At 39.1% G+C, this 24,103-nt stretch overlaps 1 protein-coding gene across 4 annotated transcripts in view; it reads left to right on the forward strand.

Moving 5' to 3' along the window:
* The window catches only part of Pcdh15 (protocadherin related 15), a 1,307,054-nt gene extending 1,283,708 nt beyond the window's left edge, over nt 1-23,346 (forward strand). For 3 of the 4 annotated variants that reach the window (XM_085679751.2, XM_087898231.1, XM_087898230.1), the window contains 3 exons: nt 272-412; nt 15,797-15,905; nt 19,005-23,346. In XM_085679751.2, the coding sequence (XP_085535877.2) occupies nt 272-412; nt 15,797-15,905; nt 19,005-19,556 (802 nt within the window). In that variant the 3' untranslated portion in view covers nt 19,557-23,346. Of the gene's footprint in view, nt 1-271; nt 413-2,515; nt 2,522-15,796; nt 15,906-16,856; nt 17,714-19,004 lie in introns of all 4 variants that reach the window. The other variant, XM_087898232.1, reaches the window with a different exon arrangement.
* Nucleotides 23,347-24,103: the final 757 nt, after the last annotated feature.

Consider the following 24,103-nt stretch of genomic DNA (forward strand, 5'->3'; position numbering starts at 1 on the left):
AAAACCATGGATCACCTCTAACATCATTGACATGGACATTAGTAGAAATTAGTTTAATTTGAAAATATTTCTGTGAATTCTGTTTATTCAAGGGGAAAACATTTGCATATTGAACATGAGGTTATTCTGTTATGTCAATTTATTAGTTCAAATATTTGTGCCGAATTTAAGTGGGTCCCACTGATAAAGGACCTCATTATTTAAATAATAGCCTATTGATTGTTTTTGGATTCTAAACTGAGTTTTACAAGACAACCTTACTCTACTCAAGACGCCAGGCTGAGTGCACCAAGACTGCAAGAATCCAGTCTGCCATGCCTGCAGCCAAGCCTGCAGCTCCCATGCCTGCGGCACCGCCACCACCACCACCTCCAGGGCCACATCTCTATGAGGAACTGGGAGACAGCACCATGTGAGTAACGGCGGGACCAGCTGTGTTGGGTGGAGTGGATGCTCTGAGTGAAGCTAGTTCTAAGCCTGTGCAGAAATACAGCTGTAATCCTATTACACTCTATCATTTATTACTAAGTCGAAAATAATTAAAAAGTTAGGTTGGAAAATTGTAGCCAATAATAAAAAGGAAGTAAATCAAGGAAAAAAGAAAATTGCAGAAAAATATATTTTTTAAAAGGCAGCATCCTTGCGACCACACAACTGCAGAATAGAGTTTGAATATTTAATCTCACAGGCTTAATGATATTGGGACAATTTCCTGAACAAAATTATAGATTTACAAAAGGCAACCAAGTAGGAAATCATTTTAAAAAATCCAAATGGTATAAGATGGTAATTCCTGATTTGAGATAAGAAAAAAAAAGCAGAAAGAAAAAAAACCCTACCATTTGTTAGTCAAAGCCAAATTTTATAGTTTAAAAACCAGGCATTCTTAAGATACTACTGTAGGCTATTATAGAAAGGAAAACTTAAATCTGAACTGTTAAATGACACACACAGTGTGTTCTGAACAGTCTGCTCACTGTATTGCTCTGGAAGCAGCTGTGGTTCTCACTTCTACACTGTGGAATTCCTAAGCAATTTTAAGGCAGACATTTTGACAGAGCTTGTTAATGGACAGCTGAGACTTTGCAACTGTTTCTGTCAAATGATACAACCCATGCAGTGTGACTTAATTTGTATTTATTATAAAGCTTCAAGAGGATCTACTTTGAAACATAATAAGCAGTCAAGTATACTATACAATTTTGACGAGAGATAAACTCAGGAAACTTTGCTATTAGTGACTAAAAACACGTATCTTTTATGTTTCTAGCATTTACGTAAAGTAGTAAAGCAATCTCAAAAAATCATGAAAATAGTTTCTACTGGAAAACCCAGCTTAGACAGATGCATGAATAGTATAGACAGTATTAATAATATTATATATGAAGCTGTAAAATGTATATGGGTGCCATTTTGTGTTGTATAAATATTATCTAATGCTTAAGATATAATATGCAGTATATAAATCCTATGTATGTTAAAGCACAGCATTCTATTTGAATACAGGATTCATTCCTTAAATATCTGTTTTCACCTCTTTCATAGTCTGCAATGATGCTCTCTTTGAATTACTGGTGAAATAGGAATTGAGTCAATATGAGTTGATTCTCTGATTATACTGAGCAGCTCTTTCCAGCAACAATGTTTAGATAAAAAGCAATTGTTTCAAGTTAGCAGTATTTACACATGAGAACAATGGCTAATATAGATAGTTAGATAGATAGATAGATAGATAGATAGATAGATAGATAGATAGATAGATATACAATCAGTAGAGTAGTAGAGTTTGGTGAGGGAAAATTGCAACTAAGAGTCTTTAAGGGCTATTTGCACTTGAAAAGTTGTAGATTTTTCAATTATGTATTGAAACATTTTAATTCTGAACCTTATCTCATTTTTAGAAATGCTTCACTTTTCTATTGAAAATGTTTGATAAGGATTCTAGAAAGCTACAAAATAAACTAGCTCCAAGGAAATTATTGCCAATTATATTTAAAAGAAAAAAACAGTTTTGAAAAAAACAAATTTTCACATCGTAATTAATAACTTCATATAAATTTAACATTCTATAATAATACTCATCTTGTACTTGATACATTTACTTCCTTCCCCAAACCCAGTATCACCTCTCTAACACAGCACACACTAACCAGTATTTAAAGTTATGACACATTCATGATTCTTGTTATTATTTGAGGTTTATGTTTCATGATTAAGGTAACACATGTTTCACAGAGATAAATTGTACATATCTCTAGCAAATATATTGTTAAATAAGATTCCTACATGATAAGACACTGGAATATATGCCACAAGATTTTATCTGAAACATTATTAGGCATTATTCTCATGAATAAATGGGAAGAAATTTTTTAAAAAATAAACAGGCATTTTTTTCTCTCTCTTGGATGTGTTATTGTTTAAAGCAAGTGTTGCATAATCGCCTCAAATTAATGACAGCTAAAACTTTTTCTCCCTGTCACCTGTTTCCTCTTTCTCACCTGTGGAATCATAGGCATAAGTAAGTAAACAATATCATTTTAATAAAAGGCTGCTAGAAAGTAGATGTAATGGGATAGATTGAGCAGTATTGTGTCCGCACAGTGGTCTACATCTGTCACAATGTAGGATGTAGGCGTTTGTGTTTAAAAGGCAATCTCATCCTCCCCGCCTACTTCCCTTCTGGTGTGACAGCCTCAGACCCACCACGGGAGGTTTCAAAAGTATCTCTATCTTTAACTCAGACATAGAGTTCTTTCTATCATAAGTGACCTATATGTAATCACCAAAACTGGTGGCTATATAATGTCAGGTTAAATGATATGCTTTCAAAATCACTTCCCAAGCTCAGGAAAGGCAAAAATCTTTATTATCTGGTTTTGGTCCACTTGTCTATACTTTCTAAATTATTCAGATTGGCTGATAATCCAGAACCATTTGTGAGCATGCCTGTTTTTTCTCATCAAATTCCTAATTTACATATCATTTTATTGCCTAATCTATTACCCCATCCTGAATAACTATTTATTTCTTATTTAAAATATTTATATTTTATTTTCATTTATGTTAAACATTAAACAATTGACAAAATTAATTTGCTGTTATGTTTCAGCTTGAGAACAAACTTGATCAGGGGTTATGTAAAGTACGCTACCTAACCTTCCTGAAGGAAGGGTTCCAAGGCTTGTAGTTCAGGCTCTTGATTTGTGCTCTGAAACTTTTTAACTTTAATCGGAATGCACACCTCCTGTGGCATTTGTTCAGTATTCATGCGTGAGCAAACCATGCAGTGATATCAAAGCAATGTTATTTTAACCTCAATATTTTCATTAACGGGGATCTCGATTAAAATCTGATCCACATTATATCTGCAGAAAATGTACGTTTTCCCTCTTTCTATTTACGTTTTCTGTATTGTAAAAATAATTAAGCCTGGAATTTAAATGGGAAGAAGTCATTTTAGTTCAGGATTGTGTGGTGAAGCTGATTTCTTAGTCCAGATTTCTGAACTCCCTGAGGACTTTCCATCCTGTCTTTGGAAGCTGTTGTTCTTCTGAGCTGGGAGGGGCACTATCCTTTTCTGTATTGCCTTGCGAATTTGATTTAATGCCAGAGGATATAGTTGGCTCCCAGAGTTATTGAGATACAAGATAAAGGGCAGTTACTAACTGAGATACTGCCAAGACCCATGCCTAACAGTGGGCTCTGAGCATCCTCCAGGAAGGTGGGGTGCCCAGTCAAAGCTGAGGTTTTTTTCCCTGGGGTACACGCACCAAAAAAAACTGAGGTGCCCATCTACACTCTCCAAAGCAGTGGCTTATACAGGAGCAAACCATTAGATATGTACCCAGATACTTTGCAAAAAAAAAAAGGGGGGGGACAGTCTAGAGATTTTAATGTTAGCATCTCAGGCCTCTCCCAGCTCCTTGTCTTTTCTAGAATAGAGCCTGAAAGCGATGTTCCCCTTCAGGGCTTTAGCATGGTTAGGCCTTTGTAGTGTAGAGTGGTAGCCATGAGAAAGACTCTCTTATGAACGCTGTTTCACAACCTGTCTCCTTCTTCTCTTTCAAGTCTTTTCCTTCTCTACCATTTTGAACAAAGCAGGGGAAATAACTCAGTCCCAGAAGACAGGACCAGTCACCACGATGGGATGGCCTTTTCGTCCAGTACCACTGAGTCTCATGAGCCGGCTCATGTAGAGGGACCGCTTAAGGACAGCCAGCCTAAGCCAGCAAGGACGTTCTCATTTCTTCCCGATGAGGATGCTTTAAGTACCCATAATCCCCTCTATATGGAGAGTATAGGTCCAAGGTCAACCAATTCCGACCTTTCACCAAGAACAGATTTTGAAGAGCTGTTTCCACCCAGACCACAAGTTAAGAGTCAGTCTCTGAGGGGTCCACGAGAAAAGATTCAGAGGATGTGGAACCAGTCTGTGAGTTTTCCTAGGAGGCTCATGTGGAAAACTCCACACAGACCGGAGACCATAGACCTGGTAGAGTGGCAGATCACCAGGCAGAAAGCTGAATGCGAAAGCGCTGGACCCCACCCAATCCCGAGAGGTAGCAGCAACGTCATGCTCACAACCGAAGATGCCCACGGGTCAGAGAAAGAAAGCGGGCACAGAGACACCCTGGTCGTACAACAGACAGAGCAGTTGAAATCTCTATCCACGAGCTCTTCCTTTTCTTCATCTTGGTCTCACTTTTCTTTCTCAACTCTGCCGACTATTTCAAGAGCGGTGGAACTCCGGTCAGAACCGAACGTTGTCAGTCCTCCTGACTGTACCCTGGAACCTCCTCCTCCGAGACCTTGTGTTTTAAATTCTCTAGGCTTTAAGAGAGAGACCTCCACTTGTACGGTAGATACGGAAACCAAGAGGAACTCCTTTGAAACCCTTCCCCATCCACCTAACGTCCCTGCTTCCCTTCCACGACCTCCTCTTCCTCGACCTCCTGTTGCCTTTACTACTTTCCCTCTCCCCCTCTCTTCCCCTAACCCTCCTCCTCCCCAACTTCTTACATTTTCTCTTCCCACTTCTGCCCCCCGGACCTCTTCTCTACCCCCACCACCATCGCTTCCTCCTCTTCCTCGACCGCCAGCTCCACGTCTTTGTCCACTGCCTCCCTCAACTTCAGCTCCACCCACAGACATTTGTATCCCAGCCGTTAAATGCACTGCCAGTGTCCCACACGCCAGAGAAGCTAAATCTTCGACGACACAGCCACCAGCATCCAAACCGCTGTGTGACGTGGAACCTCACAGACACCCAAAAGGGGTCCTCAGACACGTGAAAAACCTAGCAGAACTAGAGAAGTCTGTGTCTAACATGTATAGCCACATAGAAAAAAACTGTCCGCCCACAGACATCTCAAAACTCCACACGTTTTGCCCTCCAGTAAAAACAGACGTGGAAGCCACGTGTGACCAGAGCCAGGAAACGTTGGTTAGGGTTGTTGAGGGAATTGACGTGCAACCTCACAGTCAATCAACATCATTGTAATGTTGTTTCTGTTTTAACCTGGCAGTTCTTTTCTTGGTCATGGTCCTCAAGTGGAGCACGAGAATTTGAACGTCAAAGAAGAATCCACTGTTTTAATCCCAAACTCAATGCAATGCTGTTTTCTTCCACACTTTTAATTTAAATTAACATCATCGCCACTAACTCCTAGAGTAGATTTACCTTAATTTTCTTAACTTCAAGGTAGCATTATTTGTCCTTCATTTATTTAAAAAGTAAGTAACTTTCTCTGTTTTTCCTGGGGCGATATGGGCATGAAAAGTACTGATCCAACTAAAACCAAAGGCTGTTGACTTTGCTGATAGGCGGTTACTTTTTTCTTTTGTCTAAAGTTTTTGACCATCGTTTGATGTAAACGTTGTAGTAGGGAGAAACAGACAGCAGGCTGTTGGTAAGCAATAGAGCTCTCTCTTGGGCTTGCTATTCTCTTAAAGTCTGTGTATTTGGTGAAAAGAAATGTTTCCCAGGTAAAATGTTCCTTCGAAATGTAGGGAGTGGCAGACAGCAGGGATTTCAAATCGATCTCAGGTGCTACAATATGTAGTTATCGGTTTTTTTATGATACCCTCCGCTCTGACTTGTTTTGATCTTATTAGTATGCTTTCAGACGATAAATCCCGTTTTCAGTTACTGTTCTATTCCTTTCCTTCGGTGCTTTCTGTTTCCTTCTTTATGGTGAAAATAAATCTCATGCCCTTGACTTTTGTAAGACATCTTATTTTTATCAAAGGTGCCTAAAATGCTGTTTAATTTAGTCTTTTCATGTGATGATATCATCTCCTTAATTATAATTTTAAGATTCTTCCTTTCAAGAAAATATTTTTTGATATCTGATTCATTTAATGAATAAAATAAAATGTTCAAAAAGAAGAGGCATTATACTTGGTAAACTATCCCCTTTATGTTCATGTGTTTGCTCCTTGTTTTAGACCACAGGTAAAAATTTATCCCATGGGGAGAGAGTCCCGTAGTTGCGATAGTTGTTAAAATATTTCTGAGCTCAACAGCTGGAATTCTGGGGATCAAAGCTAAGCTAAGCACCACTGTCTTCATGAAGCATACACCTTGGTCATAATTATATCTCCATATATAGTTACATAATGTGTTCTAGGTAGCCACCAAATAATTATTTTTCCAATGAAACCCATTGAATACATTTTAACTGCTAGACATCCCTACTTTTGAAACAAACTCCTTGATCCGCTGGACTCTAGAACTGTAGTATTTGAGAAGACACACACCTAAAGAGAGAAAGGTGCAGTTCCAAACTAGCCCTGTGCAGGGTTCCAGGAGAGCAGCTGTGATGGCCACTGTAGCTTCCACTACTTCAAGGAAACAGCCGATGTTTTCCTGAAGTGTCCCAGCCAGGGTGAAGCTTGACTTTATTCCTGTGTGCCCACCAAGCCTGAGAAAACTGCTAGTGTGTCGTCTCTGAGGTGGTGTTTTTGTTCGTTTGTTATTTGTTTTCCGTTTTGTTTTATTTTGGTTCTAAAAGTTGGGACAGTCCTTCAATAATTTAATGCTCATTCCTGATTAATAAGAATAGATTTAAAAAAAAACTCAGCAAGTATACTTGTTCTTGGTAGCCCATCTGCTTCAGATGCTTTTCCTCCAAATCAAAGGTGATTGATTTCCTGGAATTCTTGAACGTGCTTTGTTTCTGTTTTCTCTCTTTCACTGAAAAGATTCAGTTGGCATTTCTGGTGGCAGCTGGTCATAGACCTGAGAACTTGTGGTAGGTTCTGACAGGCTGTGCTGAAATCCAGTTGATATTATCTTCCACATGAGCCTTATAAAGGTTTTTTAGATCAGAAAGTCTAAATGCTCCTCCTCTTGGCAAACTCCAAGCTGAACACTATCTGTATGAAAAGGACACCCTTTCCTTTGCATTTGTGAAGGTCCACTCGATGGATCAAGGTCGGATAGATAGCTTATTTAAAATCCAAAGGAAACATTCATCATACATTCATAATTATTAAAATTAAATGTATACAGACGTAGGGTGTAAAATGAATGATTGCTACACACAATGTGATAGAATTACATAAAAGATGCATTGATATGATTTGACTGATTTTATAATTATCAGTTTTCATGTTTTGAAAGAACACAGATAATTATGAATACTGACTAGGTTTGTTTCTGCCTTTGAGCACAAATAGCAGTATAGTTGCCCAATGAAAACACCAGAATATACGTGTGTGTACATGTGTGCATACATTTGTGTGTGTCCATATGTGTGTGTGTGTGTGATTACTTTTGAAAAAGGATCTTATTCTATCCCCTTGAACTTATAACTCACAATAGATTCACACTCGCTATGTAGTCCACCCTGACCTTACACTAGTACCAGTTCTCCTGTCTCAGCCTCCCAAGTGTCGGGGTTGTAGGCAGGAGTCCACTAAACCAGAATATTGAATTTTTTGCAAAATATCCTAGAAAATAAAATTTGTCAGGATACAGTACCTGGTATGTGTGGCATCAACAGGATGAAGCCTAAATATGAGCTGTGTCTTATTATCTCTAAAAGACAGTGGAATACATTTGAATTTGTATAAAGCTTTACAAGAATCAGAAGGATTGTAATAGCCAAGAGGACTGTAATAGCCATGTGCCTTGGCAGAAGTATATAAACACTTTGTAAAGTTCACTACCGAAACTTTAATAAGCTGTTGAGGATTACATCACGCTGCCTTGGCCCCATTACCAGCAGCTCCACCAAGCTTTTGGGTAATCACTGAAGTGTAGACCCATCCCGCAGTGCAGTGGTTCTCGACCTTCCTAGCACTGCGACCCTTTAACACAGTTCTTCGTGTCGTGGGGACCCCCAGCCATAAAATTATTTTTGTTGCTACTTCAGAACTGTAATTTTGCTACTGTTATGAACTGTAATGTAAACATGATATGCAAGATTTCTGAAGTTTGACCCCTGTGAAAGGGCTGATTGATGAACCACAGAATCGTGACCCACAGGTTTAGAACCACTGCTGTAGAATTATGGCTGCCTGTGTATTGCAAAGTTGCTTTTTTGTTCCTTAGAAAGTCATGCCTTTAACTCAGTAACATCTTTTCATAACAGGTGTGTACAACGAGATTAACAGCATCAGCCTAATGATTAAATACACAGAAGATAAGAAAAGTCTCATAATCAATAGCATCCTTATTGTTACTCTCCCTTGTACCTCTCAAGTGCAGTCAAATACTGCACTTGTGGTCCATGAACTTTACTTACCTTTTTATAGTTTTGAATATTTGAAGGTTAAATCTCTAGAGCCTTCTTTGCTTTAGTTCTAATACTGTTATTGACCCATGGGAGGTAGTAATTATTTTTGTTTTCATTATTGTTAGAATCAAGTTGACACGGAAAAAAATTGCAATCACTTTGAAGAATATAATCTGAGTATGGACATACCTGTCTAATTTTCCATTTAAGAAGCATCTCTTCCTCAGTGAACCTGCTATTCCTACCAAGACTTAATAGAAGAGACAGCACAGAATACCTTCAGGCCAGTTGATCATAATAGAATCAAAATGAATTATTATACATTCTTTTTAAGTTATTTTCACATCTATGGATTCAGTATATGTGTGTGCATGGGGATAGAGAACACATGGAGCGTAGCATGTGTATAGATAGAGGTCAGAGGACAACTTCCAGGAATCAGTTGTTTCCTCCATCATGGGATTTCTGAGGTTTGAGCTCAGGTCTTCAGGCTGCGTGGCACGTGCCTTTACCTGCTCAATGGATATACATAGTTGGTCATAAGAGAGAAAAATCTGTGGAGATAATCTTTAGCAAATCAGGCATGGCTCATAACTTTCTCATCTTAATAACATTATAGGAAAGATGCCCCGGTTGGACAATTTTTAGTAAAATGTATCATATTTCCTCTGATTCTCTTAAATGGTCCTTATCTGTAATTCTCTCTGGTCTGAAAATCCATGCATTTAATACAAATTTCCATTTCTGCCTTTCAGGGGAGGCTTTGCACCAGAGGTAAGGGCCTTATCATATGGTACAGCGCCAAGCCTTCAAGGGAAGCCTTTGTATAATGTATAGATGAATGCTGGTTCTTTTGAAGCAAGTTTTATCTTCTTTTATTTCAGTCAAAACTTTTAATGATGTTTTCTAATGCATTTTCTTTCTGTATTTTTTTTCTTTGGAGTTTTAAGTCAGGGTGTAAACAAAGATCGATGTCTTTGTCCTGAATTGCAACTACTTAGTGCTCTGATAGCATGCCAAATTTGGTTTTCTGGTTTTATAGATATAATTCAGAAGCTATAAAGTTATTTAAGATTCTTTCTCTAAACACAGTCCTGGGTTCCGCCTAGTCCAAGTATCTTAAATATATAATAACTCAGTTATACCATTAGGAGTCTCTGAGTTTTCTATTACGATCCTCTGACTCACCCTACAGAGAACATACTGAGGATTCTAACCAATAGAATGAGGTTTGTGAGTGGCAGTGTCTGCAAAGTTGCTGGGAACCAAGTTTGATTTAGCTTCTTAACCCAGAGAGGGATGTAATGACATTCTCTAAGCAGCTTATACTTCAGATTGTGTATATGCTAGACTTATAGGAAAACCATACTAATGACGGATATGAAGATCTAGTTCTCAGGGATGACTTAACAGATAATAAATGAGTTGGACTCGGGGTGTCTACCCTAAATGTCCTTTCCTTTTCAAAGAGCAATCTGTCTAAATGCCCCTTTTGAGCAGCTGGTTCCCAGCCAGGACCTCTTCCAGAGCTGTCTCCCCCTTCCTTCCCATGGTGGATGATCCATCCTTTAGCCATTTATGCCTAAAACTCATGGACCCAAAATTTGATCAATTATCAGTTCCCATCTATTTGAAGCATAAATCATCATGGAAGTTACCAATAAGGACGTTGTCACAGTTCACAGACTGAGTAAAAGGGGAAGAAGACAGGGGGCGGGCCCTACAAAATTGGAGGAGGAACAATTTCCTGACTCCCGAAAGACTGAAGACATGCTTGAATGTGAGCCCTCCATATTTTGATTTTTAAAAAGTGGGGGAAGGAGGGCCATACCTTAACCACAATCCCAAGGATACTACACCTGGTCACCCAGTTTCCTGTTCTTCCTAGTAGACGTAATTATACTTCATGAGATGAGAAGTAAAATTATAAAGAGCTGGAATTAAGGTGAAGCTTCTCAAAACGGCCCTGGGACATTTGTTTTTAGAAGCCCACGTTAGGAAGCCTAGACAAAAAATATCTGTATTGATCTTGGTTAATAAGGTTATTATAAATTTGCTGATTAAAGTAACCAAAATTGAAACAAATGACTTCTTATATACCTTATGTTCCCAAGTAATTATCTAAAATATTACTTAATAGTTTGGTAGCTGTCATGTGGACAATGAATCACATCTTAAGTGGCAGGTTCGAGCTGTTGCCCGTGTTCCTGTCTTCTCAATCATATTCTATATTCTCCATCTGAATCATTACCTAAACCTTTTCCTGTTTTGATTTCCTTTGGTAGCGTCAACTGCTGAGACCTTCTCTTCTTAAGCTGGAGGTATCGATTTTCACTTCCTTTTCAAACTCACTAAACCCTTCCAATACTTTTACATTTCTGTTATGTGTGGGCAGAGTGGGTGGCCTCTGATGTGGTCCCCTTTTACCAAGGAGAGAAAAATGTGTTTTCCAATTGAAAGAAAAAAAGTACATAAAAGTAAATCACCTCTCAACTGCTTGCTGTGTTGGCCAAAATTACAAAATTTTACCCTCGCTAGGGCAGTGGTTCTCAACCTGTGGGTCGCGACCCCAAACACCCCTTTCACAGGGGCCTCCTAAGACCACTAGAAAGCATAGATATTTACATTACGATTCATAACAGTAGGAAAATTACAGTTACAAAGCAGCCACAAAAATAATTTTATGGTTGGGAGTCACCACAACACGAGGAACTGTACTGAAGGCTCACAGCATTAGGAAGGTTGAGAACCACTGCTAGAGAAATCAGGCAAGGAAAACTCGACACTGCTGAGCGACATCATGGTTGATGAGAAGCTGAGGTTCATCTGAGCGTGGACTTATCACATGACTCCTCAAGTCAGAAAGAGATCAGGCAAAGACTACAGGAAGGTTCCAGAATTCTCCTTGGTCTCTTCAGCACATGCACGAGTCAACGTTTCTCCTACAAAGTAAAAAGTATTTTCAGAGTTCTGCAGTAATTGCACACTATTTTATTCATTTGCTATCCACCCCGGAGACTAAAATGAACATAAAGTAACACGAGTTTGAAGCACGTATTTTCTTTATGATAAATTTAGGCTTTGGATAAGCATTTATTGGAATAGTACCTTACATTTACTAAAGAAAAGCTGTCCTTGCTTGGAAGTTTCCCCCAAATCTGGAGACAGGGGACAGGAATGTATTAGTTAATGTTAAGCTTTTAATTAGAGACTTTCATGAAGAAAAGTCCCAGGATGATTGAGCCAGAAAATTCAGGGTTAAAATCTAAATGCATACACATCGTTCATCAAGAAATGTATTCTCCCAACCAGTGCTACCACCTAAAAATGTTGATGGTCATGTTCAGTACATGAACTTCTGGTCAACAAGAGAGGCAAAGCAGGGAGAAGCTGAGAAAACGGGACTGAAATATTCTGATATTGATTTTAGTAATAAGAGACTAAGTTAACTCTGTTTACTCTGTGTGGTAAGCAGCAAAAAATTAACTTTAAAATGACATTAAATGTTGGAGTCATTCACACAGTCATTTGACTCACTAGCTAGGGGTATAGATAGGTCCTGTGTGATGCAGTGACTAAGGATGCAGATAGGACCTGTGTGATGCAGTGACTAGGGATGCAGATAGGACCTATGTCGTGCAGTGACGAGAGATGCCGATGGGGCTCCTGTCATACAGTGAAGAGGCTGAGTCCTGTCACCTGCTCAGCTCAGTTTGAGGTCTTTGGTGTCACTAGGACTTTTTCCCTCTGTTTGTTTTCTCTTCTTTTTTTTTCTTTTCTTTTTTTAAACTCAACATTCTGCTCTTCATTCACAGTTTTGTTAGTTCCTGTCTATCTTGACCCAGCTCAGAACTGCAGAGTATCTTACTGCACTCCGGAGTTCCTGTCTTGTTCCCTTCTAACCTTGACCCTGTTGAAAGTAGTCGGTGCTGGGACCATACAGCAACTAGCAAGACCTGAGTTTTAGTCTTACCTTAGCAATAAAAAAGTACATATAGATAGAAGTATAAACATATATATATAGCATATATATATATGTATAACTAGTCATTACTAAAATGAAATTTAAAGCATGGAGGTTTCTTCTTGGCACCTTATATGAGTTAGATTAGGCACACATTGATTACCAGTGGAAATGTAACATTTCTGAGGTGCTTGCTTTATGTAAACCAACATAATTATGCTATCAGTCACTTCAAAGTCTGAACTCACCCGTGTGGAGTTTATGTGGTCTTCAAAGTAACTTAAAAGTAGGCTTTAACTTTGTTTTAATTTCTTATTGCCCTCTCCTTACCTGAATTTTTATGTGTCCCTCCCCGTAATGGAAAATTCTGTTGAACTAAACCCTACAGCTACAAAGCACACATAAACCACTTAGATGAAACTTTCAAGAGTGCGTTCCCGTGCGTGACTAGCATGGGAGCCAACTCTAAGCACCCATTTCCCTCCGCCTAAGTGCTCTCCAGGCTTCAAACATGCCCCGTGCAGATGGCCTCTTTGCTAGCCTCTTTCATAAGTGGGATCTCACATCGCACTCCACCTGTACTGAACCTCAGTCTCCTTTGCCCATCCTGTTCTGAAGAGCCATGATAGATTCAGGTCTTGGACCTTCACATTGGTGCTGATTTGGGACTGTTATGAAGACTATATTGTGGTATACATTTTCCAAGGATTTTGCAGAGTTATATTCCCCACACACACACCCCAAAATTTTACAGGTGCCAGTTGTCCACCATATGTGGAAACCTGCAATATTGCTAATTATCTTTTCAATGTTCATTCTAACGGGAATGCTAAATGAGTTTTAGCATCACAACTGAATTGGTTTTCCAAGTATTTGTAGGTTGCAAGGTCATTTGGCATTAGTGTAGAAGGGCAATTGTAAGCCTAATAACTACAGGAAGCTGACTGGTCATGTACATGAACAGACTTCATAAAGTGAGAGCAAGGCAGGGGGCGGATTGCGGGGTGACACTGAATATGGATATGGAGCTGTGGAGAAGACGCATAGGAACCAGACCTCATGGAAGGCACAGAACGCTAACAAGATTCTTACGTATCTTGTTATGCAATAATGCCATGCCTTTGTTTTCCAAGAGAAACCCAAATCCCAAATTTTTGGTAGAATCCTTTGATTGGGGTGAACCACGATTAACCTTTTTAAATGATTTGGCAAGTTGTGATCTAACTAAGAGTCACTGTCCATATTTATCACATTGGCTAAGGATTTGTGTGCCTTAGAAATGGTTCCTCTTTGCCTTCCCCGAAAGCCAGTAGCTCCTGATCTATTCTACCCATGGTTTAACAATACCAGTTTCTATCAAGAGTGGATATCTATAGATACCAACCTACGTCCCTGTGGATAGTCATAGTTTCCTCCGTCCTCCTCTCCGACTCCTCCGTAAATTCAGTCCTCTTGAGCTTTGCCATTTACTATTATTAATATAATGGAATTAAAGTGGAAATTAATTTAATATCTACAGCCACCTGAAAGCACTGTCATTGAACAGAGTTTGAGAAAAGTATGAGAAAAGTAGGTATTACCAAGAGTCAGAAGAAATCTTAGATCTAAAAACAGGGGGTGGGGTTTTTAAGCCCAGAATCAGCATCAAATGAAGTTCCTCTTAGTGTATGAATTACTGTTGGATGGTGGCAAATGTCTGATGTTGGGAGCACTGGGTAACAGAGATCCACTGTAGGAACACAGAGCAAGTAAAAGATAGTGTAACAGTTTTCCTGGCTGCATGAGCCATGAATAAGTTACTGCGTAGTTTAATGTTGGTTACTTCTATCTTAAAAGCTACCTAAAACTACTCACCTGAAAACATCTCCAGATTTACCATCAAGAATACTGAGCTCTCCTGTTGACCCACTAACTCGTCACCAATGTATTCCATGAAAACGGTTGAGACTGTGAGAACAGGGATGTGTTAAAGCTCACTTGTCATTCAACTTGTTTTGGCAGGAGTGTTTGGAGAGGCATGAAGTGTAGGTATGGAAATTTCACTTGAAACTGAAATACGTAAGGAATTCATTTAAAATGAAAATTTCTCTTTTTGAATAATAGGAGTTATCCATGGAATCTGGGATTGATCCTGGCCAGAAATATGGACAAGATTATTACAGTTATGAGCATGGGTACATCTTCAGTTTTTCATTCAGCATTGTATTGTATTGTATTTTGAAATGTAATAGGGAGCTATTATGACGAGTAGAATTTATTTTGAAAACATTGTTGCCCCAGTTTCCTATTTGAAAATGAATATTGTATCTGAGTTTTATTTTAGTCAAGGTCTCACCATTTTGCTAGTTCATTTGTGCTGCTTGTTTTTCTAGACTGTGCTTGTTTCTCTAACTATGCTAAGGAGGTTTGTAATACTTAAAATGGAATATAGAAGTCAAACATGTTCGCTCAATTCCTGAATTCACCACCTATTCCATATGCTGTGTTTAGTAATTTTTCTAACCAGCCTACCTGAAGTTTTGTGCCAGAGCAGTGAAAAAATAAAAATAGAAAATATACTTAAGAATCTAATAGCAAATATGAAAATGTAGAGTTAATTCTGCACACCTAACCCAACTAACTACAAAAAAAATACTGAAAAATGAATATGGCCACACAGGCCATATTCCATATAAACTTTCATGTAAAAACATAGATTTTGCATCCTTGGTGGGAGACATACTTGTATATAGACTCTCCCTTGTGTCCTTGGTTCTTCATTTTGTTATGAAGTGTTATATCTTTGTCCCTCCTTCTCACCTTTCCCCAGATTGGCATAAGAAATAACGACTCTCTTCCTTGTTATTCCAGGGAACCCTAATTGGGGGGAAATAACAAAATCAAACAAACAACAAAAAGCCTCTGGCCTTCAGGTAGTGGTTCTTACTGAGTAGTTTTGTTTTGTTGTTTTATTTTTAGAAGGAATTTAATAGATCCTGTCTAAGTATCTGTTGATGAAATGGTGAAGAAAAAGAAGAAAACAGAGATTATTGTGGTAGGTGCTTCACACCTATGAAAAATGTCTTTAAGTTCCACGTTTGTGTTGCAGGTATGAAATGCCCCAGTATGGAAGTCGCCGCCGACTGCTGCCACCTGCTGGCCAAGAGGAGTACGGTGAAGTCATGGAAGAAGCGGAAGAGGAATATGAAGAGGAAGAGGTAAAGGCTGTGACTTTGTTGAGTTAAGCAGCAATGCAATAACAAGTTTTTGAACCAGTTTGACTAACACACTCTTGAATATTCTAATTTTGAGAATTTCTAATAATTTAGTATTTGTTTTTCAAGGAAATACAACACCCTCTTATCTGTGGAGGGAAATTTCTTAATTTTTTCAGTTTATTTCCTTCTATATGAAAAGAAGTTGCAATAAAATATGCATTCTAAAATCATGAGCATCTCTCTATAAAGACAAAAACCAAATATATTAAAAATTATACAATACCTGGTTAATTTTGTTCTTATATTATCTGCTTAACTAAAATCATGAAAAATACAGTCTTTATTTTTCAATCAGAGAATAAATTAGCTTCACCCATATTCTTAAAATATTATGTGACTCACTTCTAAATTAACATGAATCATTTCTTTCAAACTTTTAGATCTTTCCTTCTATATTTATTTGGCACACAACCCTTTCTTTCCATAAAAATGACCGTTACTGCAGCTCTGATTGGTTCAAACTTCAACAAGACGGATTTTTCATAAATTTTCAAATTACTAATACATTTTCATGATTTTTAAAAATTCTGAGACACAGCAGAAAGCTAACAAGCCAAAACTCTAGATTTTAGATTTAGAGAGAAAAATGGCAATAATTATTTTTCCTTAATATAAGATTTTTTTAAAAGATGGAACTATGAATAACAGTAAAGGGAGACCATTAGATTTGGGTATTAATACTATAAAGCTAAAATAAAATAACTTATTGCCTGCCAGCCAGCTTCTCTCTATCATTAGAAAAGAATATCATCATTGTTTTTTTGGAAACTAGTTGCATAGCTTTCCTGAGCCTATTACCCAAAAGATGAATTCCTGATTAATTGATGTGGGCGAGATCACGCCATAACTATCCTCAGGCTAACATTTGAATTGCACTCTCGAAACTTTCAGGAAGAGCCAGAGAAAGTTAAAAAACCCAAAGTTGAAATTAGAGAACCTAGTGAGGAAGAGGTAGTGGTCACCGTTGAGAAGCCACCAGCCGCTGAGCCCACATACCCAACGTGGAAGAGAGCCAGGATATTCCCGATGATTTTTAAGAAAGTCAGAGGTCTCGCTGAGAAAAGAGGCATTGACCTTGAGGGTGAGGAGTGGAGAAGGCGCCTTGAGGAAGAAGACAAAGACTATCTCCAACTAACTCTAGACCAGGAGGAAGCTACAGAAAGCACCGTGGAATCTGAGGAGGAGTCGAGCGACTACACAGAATACACAGAAACGGAGTCGGAGTTCAGTGAGTCCGAGACCACCGAAGAGTCTGAGTCGGAGACCCCGTCTGAGGAAGAGGAGGAGAGCTCGACCCCTGAGTCAGAGGAATCCGAGTCCACTGAGTCCGAAGGAGAGAAAGCAAGGAAAAACATCGTGCTAGCTAGAAGAAGGCCTGTGGTAGAGGAAGTCCAGGAGGTGAAACGCAAGAGAGAGGAGCCACCGGAAGAGCAGGAGGAAGAGCCTCCGATGGAAGAAGAACAGGCAGAAGAAGAGGAAAGTGCACCAGCTCCTGTGGATGAGTCTGCAGGCCTGGAGGCTCAAGACGTCCTTGAGGAGGGCAGTGCAGAATCAGCCTCGGTGGAGAGAGGCGTGGAAAGTGAGGAGGAGTCAGCGCTGAGCAGCAGCAGCAGCACTAGTGAAAGTCTCTCTGGAGGCCCATGGGGCTTCCAGGTGCCCGATTACGACAGAAGGAAGGATGCAGACCCAGAGAAATCTCCCGGGGCAAACTCGCAAGGCTACAACACAGCCCTTTAGAAGAGTTCATAGTAGGTGGGGTTTGCGGTGGTGTGTGCTCCTGTGTGCAGTGCCTTCTGTGTGTTCTCTGAAATGATTCTTGGCGTTAGAACGATTCCACTCTGCCTCCAGATCGATGATGACTTCTGCTACCTACATAGATGTGCATGCGGAAACACATTAGATCTAAACTGACTCTTCTCTCCTGGACCACCAAACAGGGAAAGATCAAAACTGACTGTAAAGTGGCCTTATCAGTGACAGTTGTCTATAGCTACAGGAGATACGCGTTTATAGGACAAATATGTAGTCTTTGTGGAATAGATACTACACAAATTATATCAGTAATTGTTTCTGTGCATTTCTGCTCACTGAGAAGGTGCCGTATCAAAGGCTCCCTGCATCAGCTCCCACTCCTTCAAATTCTAGGAGTTGAAAGAAACCGTATTTTGAAAGTTCAAAGTGATTGCCCTTTATGTTGTGTTTAAAATAAATTGTACCAGTTACAACTTCTCTTCCAGGCAAATAAACATCATATTTTAAAATATTTATACGAAGAGCAGAAAACATTGCCTATTCAATGCAAAGAGGGCGTTCTCATTCCCCCAAAGTGCCTCACTATTTGGAGAAACAGGCAGCCCTGCCTATGTTTTGCTCCTCATCGCTTCTGACATTGGTTGGTAAAAGGCAACTGAATCAGTGAAAACATCCATTGGATTTCAGTTGCTTCCACAGGGAGAATGCTATTCTGTGGAGTGAAAAGCATTCACGTTGGCAGGTAGTTCCTCTAGGCAAGTGGAGTCTAAGTGAGATGGCCTGGAGAGCCATGATTGCTTCAACTGATGCCAGGTGTTAAATGTGCCAACAACTTCACTACCATGAGGAGGTGAATAGCAAATCAGAGTTACATGGATTCAGAAGTATCTTTAAAATCCTGGAAAGAAAAGCTGTAAAATGGGTACAATGTATAAATTCTGTTCCTGGATTTCTGCTTAACTCCCTGAATAGCTGAGCAGCTGTGAAACCATGGTTGGAATGTCCCTGTGAATACACTTTCCTTTTCCCATCTCGCTATATTTTGATGTAAAAAGAAAGTGTTTCCTATTAAGTCTACACCCAAACTCAGTAACACTTTATTCAAAGAGTTCTAAACTCTGAATCCGATACAGAATCGGAGAAAAAGACAGGAGATGAAAAGGTTCCTCCTCCTTCCTGAGACTTGACTTTGGCTCTTTCCCAGGAATGGCTGTGGATTGCACAGACCTTTTTATTTCCTTTGAGAATGACTGGCCTATTGTGATTCTTTATTTTCTTTTCCCCTAGTGGGCAAGAAAAAGAATGATCAAGTTAGTGGTCGATCGAGAATATGAAAGCAGCTCCACTGGGGAAGACAGTGCTCCTGAGTGTCAGAGAAGCTGTCCCCACAAGCCCGGTGGACACAGCAAGGTCAACGGCAACATCTACATCGCACAGAACGGCTCCGTGGTGAGAACTCGCCGTGCCTGCCTTGCTGATAACTTGAAGGTCCCCTCCCCTGTGCCACTCGGGAGGCGTGTGAAGAAGTTAGACAAGTTGGCAGTGACACGTGAGGAGAATGTGCCCTTGAACACACTGTTCAAGGGGCCATTTCCTACAGAGAAAGTAAAAAGAACCCCGACTCTGGTCACATTTGCCCCGTGCCCCGTGGTGGCCGAGCACTCGGCAGTGAAGCCATCAGGGACCAGGCTGAAAAACACAGCCGAGCAGGAGTCCATGGTAGACAGTAGGCTCTCCAGAGAATCGATGGAATTCCACGGTGACAATACGCCATCGGATGAGGAGGAGCTCTGGATGGGCCCATGGAACAGCCTCCATATACCAATGACAAAACTCTGACCAATAAAAAAAAAAACTTGGTTTTTACTTGTTTTTAATGAACTGTGCTTTTTATTGTCACAAAAATCAACATATGGGGTTTATAACATGTGCACAAGCTAATATTTTGAACAATATGCTTTACAATGAGAGAGAGAGAGAGAGAGAGAGAGAGAGAGAGAGAGAGAGAGAGAGAGGACATTTGTAGCAGTTGTTAGCTCCAGAAAACCTTCATAGACAGATTCAATTTGCTAAGTAGCATATCACTTAAAAGTTTAGCTATTGGTTGGATCTTGAATTAGTTTTCAATGTAATAAATAAGAAATAGCAGTAAATATCATTTAATTTTTTGTTAACATATATTGTGCTCCACTTCTAGATTTTCAGCACATGTAATTTTATTTTCTATGGGACGAGGGACTTTTATGGGTTTGAGATTTATACAGACACTGTCTGCACATTGCTGACTTTATAAATGAAAAATTGCCTTGCAAAGCAACAGTCCATGTGGGAATCGCTTGGAAGTTATTTTTAATCCAGGAGTTGCTTTACTTATTATCCACAATGAAGTTTTAAAGATTTTGAAGGAATGGTTTTAGACGTTAGGAAGAACACTTGAGGTCAAGCTTTTTTAAAAAAAATTAATTAAATAAATAATTTCCAGTTTTACCTGATGCATATTTACAGATGTCTGCACACATTCTAACCACCCCAAATATAGCCATGCCTACTGGTGTCTGCACACACTCTAGCCACCCCAAATGTAGTCACACCTACTGGTGTCTGCACACACTCTAGCCACCCCAAATGTATTCACACCTACAAGTATCTGCACACACTCCATGCACCCCAAATGTATCCATGCCTACAGGTGTCTGCACACACTCTAGCCACTCCAAACATAGCGAATAATCTAACCACTTGAAATTCAGCAACCATTTGGAGCAACATAGAAACCTTACTCACAGCTAAAGCTTACGGAGGAGTAGAGAGGATCAAATAGACAGTAATGCTTCTGGAAGCCCGGAAGGTGGATGGCATGGCCAGGCAACAAAGTCTCGATGTGACTAGGCATGAATATTTTAGAAGCCCAGCACACAAGGATGTATCAGGGTCATGGATACATGTAATGTGTGAAATGCATATATAGTTTCATTGCATTGATGCATTTAACTTCTCCCAGCTCCAGTTTATTTATAGGTAATTTTAATGCACATATTTATGTGCTATGGCCCAAAGCCAGAAAAATGATTGTCTGCGTATTTGTCTTATCTTGTCTGCAAATGTGTCTTCATTTTCCACCTCAGAACAAAGCATTGTGTTTTATCATTAATGAAAGCTAAACAAAATATCCTTTAAATATCACCATGTGTGTTGCATATTCTGCAGAAGTAGAAAGGATGACCAATGTAGGCTAAAAGAATTCAGAATTTTAATGAGTATGTCTTAGTGTGATATAGATATAGTTCATTTCAAATTTTACACAAGTTGACCAAGTTCATATTTCAATTAAATTCCCTCAGGCATGCTTATTATGTGGTTAAAAAACTAATTAGGACATTCTTATTCATTTCCCTACCTGGGCCACATTTTTAAAAGGTTTTAAAGTATTATTTTCATATTTGCAAGGTAAAGGAATTATATTCACCAGCTTCTATTTTCTGTGACTAGTGTGTTTCTATTTCAGATGTCTGAACATATTTGTTCCTGACATCTCATTTTATTGGGAATTAATTCCCTTTTGTACCCTTAGAAAACCCATCAGCATTAATAGTAATGTAAGAAGTATGGAATCAGGCCTACCCTCGCAGGCTTACTAACAAGAATGCATCTTTCCACAGTATCGAAGGCAGCTTGTGTGCATACTGAAGGCTGTGAAGCAGTGATGTAGTGCAGGCCTTATTCATCCAAGCGCCAAAGCAATTGCTTGTGACATACAGTGTTTTCATAGCTCTCAGATTAAGCATTCATAGTTCCCTATTAGCATAGTCATTGATCACTGGCTGTAATTTAATATTTTCATGCCATTCCATGGTGATGTTTACTAGCCTCCGCTGATATTCTTTGTGCATACAGCTCTGTGTATTTTTTCTTCCTTTAGCTGCAGGCTGTAAAATTTAACTTATTTGTTGCTGTTGCTTTCGCGATTGTTTGTTTGTTTGTTTCGAGCCAGAGTTTCTTATCCTTTGGTAGGGAAGTTTATAGTGTTTTATGCTTTGGTTATTGCTATTGAAAAAAAAAACTTGGGGTTGTGGTAAGATATGAGCTGTATGGGTCTCAGAAAATTTCTGGACCATCATTATGAACTATGAGCATAGTTCTGAAGACAGGGGTTTTTTTTGCCCAAGATTAATGCCCTAACATGATAGAAAACATTGTATTTTCAAGATCTCATTTTGTAAGACAATATGCAGCTATTGAAACCCAGAGGCGTGCCTATTTCAGCCCTTACAAGATGAAGGTTTTGATACAAATGATGACGAGGTTAGTCTATTCCTGGGGTAAGATAATGAGCAGCCTTGATATGGAACAACCAAATCAAATATTTGGCCGGTGTAGTAGGAGAAGAGAGACAGCACTAGAACCCTGGCTAAATAGAGCTGGATCAGTTGAATTGTTGCATTCACGAAGACTTTGAACAGCCCATAAAATCCTGACTTGTAATTAAAACTGCCGAGCACAGGGGAAATGCCTAGGTATATTTAATCTTAAAAGAGTTAGCATAGATGGCATTTCTGTGTAAGTGTGTGGAAGGAAATTTGAGGCTGGTTTTACTGGAAGGGCATAGCAAGTTCCTTCTGCTTTTGTTCTTAACACCAGCTTCCAATAAGGCAAAAAGAAAAAGAAAAACACAAAAAACCCGCAGCTCCCAAAGAACCAACCTAAGCTGCAGATACCATCAAGTACTGTTGTGAATCGTGACTTCAGAAGCTGTAGACATGAAAGCCAAGAACTGAAGCAATCGGTGTGGCAAGGTTTTGACCACTCGGTGACCATTAGCTCCCCATGTCCTGAGTCTCTAGATTTCTTCTTCTCATTGGTTGAAAATCCCGAGAGCTGTCACAGAACTCCAAGTGAAGAGCAGCCCAAAGGACCTTCTTAAAGTTAAGGAACAAGCTTACCTTGAAGTTCCCACTGCCAGCAGTGATGTGAAAACATGTTGTTTGCCCTCTGCAGTTCTTCCTAACGATTGCTGTAGCTACAATCAAAACGTTGTTAATGACATTTATTTATCACAGAGCAAGAAATCATTGAACATTGACTCGTGAACGAAGCCATTGTCTTTCTTCCTTTCATGGACCTTCTTTTATCTCTGGTTCTGCTTTGTTCCTTGCTTGCACTTTACATAGTAAGGAGAACTTACAGACTCCTTCAGTTCACTGGGGAAACAGGCTGAATGTGCTAAGAATCTATTCTCAGGGCAGATGCCTCCTGTGCCTATCAGTACCACAGTGGTGCGTCTGAGGGGTGAGTTCAAATAGTATCCAGGACTCCATTTCGTATAGAAAGTTTCTCCCTAATCAACGGTAATAACATGAATTTTTTGCTGTATTTCCCTTTTGTTTTAGCATTAGTTGATTCCATTTACTTTTTATTTCACTGAAGTCTAGTTTAAGTTTCTGGTAAGTTAAGCACAGGTATGGAAAATGTGGACATCGTCTAGAGTTTAGAAATTATCAGGACAGTCACTGCTTTTCCGATTTTTCAAATACCTGTTCTTCCTTCAATATTTTGTTCCCATATGAGAAAATCAAGTTTGAAGTCTGAGTTAAAGTACATTGTTATACGTTACATGATGTTTTACAAATAAATTTCTATTTTAAAAAAAGATGTCTCGTTGTCCTTTCAGATAGAGATAAAAAATCAACAATTCGTTTACATCTTCATGGTGAAAAAATATAAATCTTCTTGTCCAGTTCTTAAAAACCTGTGGGAGAAAGATGTAGATTTTAGTGTTAATTCCCATTCTTGTTCATTTCAACCACATGTTCATGTACATACCCATGTTCTACGTAGACCAAGACTGTATTTTCTAGCATACTACTCGCTTATTCATAAAAACATTTTTATAAGCAAACACTAAGGTTTTCACTTCTATTCAGTCAATTCTGTTTGCTGAAAGGCTGAACCACAGAACTGTGTGAAGAAGTTCAACCAATGTGAAGCTATGTTATACACCTTTAATACTGTTGGCTATGTCTCAAAAACATAGTTATCAACAGCATGCCAACTATCTGCCCATCTATCTACATTTCTTTCATCTATCTACGTATTATCTATTTATATATCATCTATCTTTAATCTATTGTTGATCTTTGATCATCTACTTATGGTCATCTGTCTATGCACTTATCTAGCATCTGTCTCTATCAAATATCAATCTATCTACAGCCTATCATTTACCACCTAACTATAATCTACACCTAATGTGTGTATATATAAAATCTGTTTATGTGTCATCTGTTGCTCCGTGCTTGTCCATCTGAAATTTGACCTGATTTCCCTGTACATTTGGAGCTTGTCTTACTTTCCAATGCTGGTGACACAAAACCTTCCACTGTGTTTAA

The sequence above is a fragment of the Myodes glareolus genome, chromosome 18 (assembly GCF_982192425.1).
Source record: "Myodes glareolus chromosome 18, mMyoGla1.1, whole genome shotgun sequence".
Classification (NCBI taxonomy): Eukaryota; Metazoa; Chordata; class Mammalia; order Rodentia; family Cricetidae; genus Myodes; species Myodes glareolus.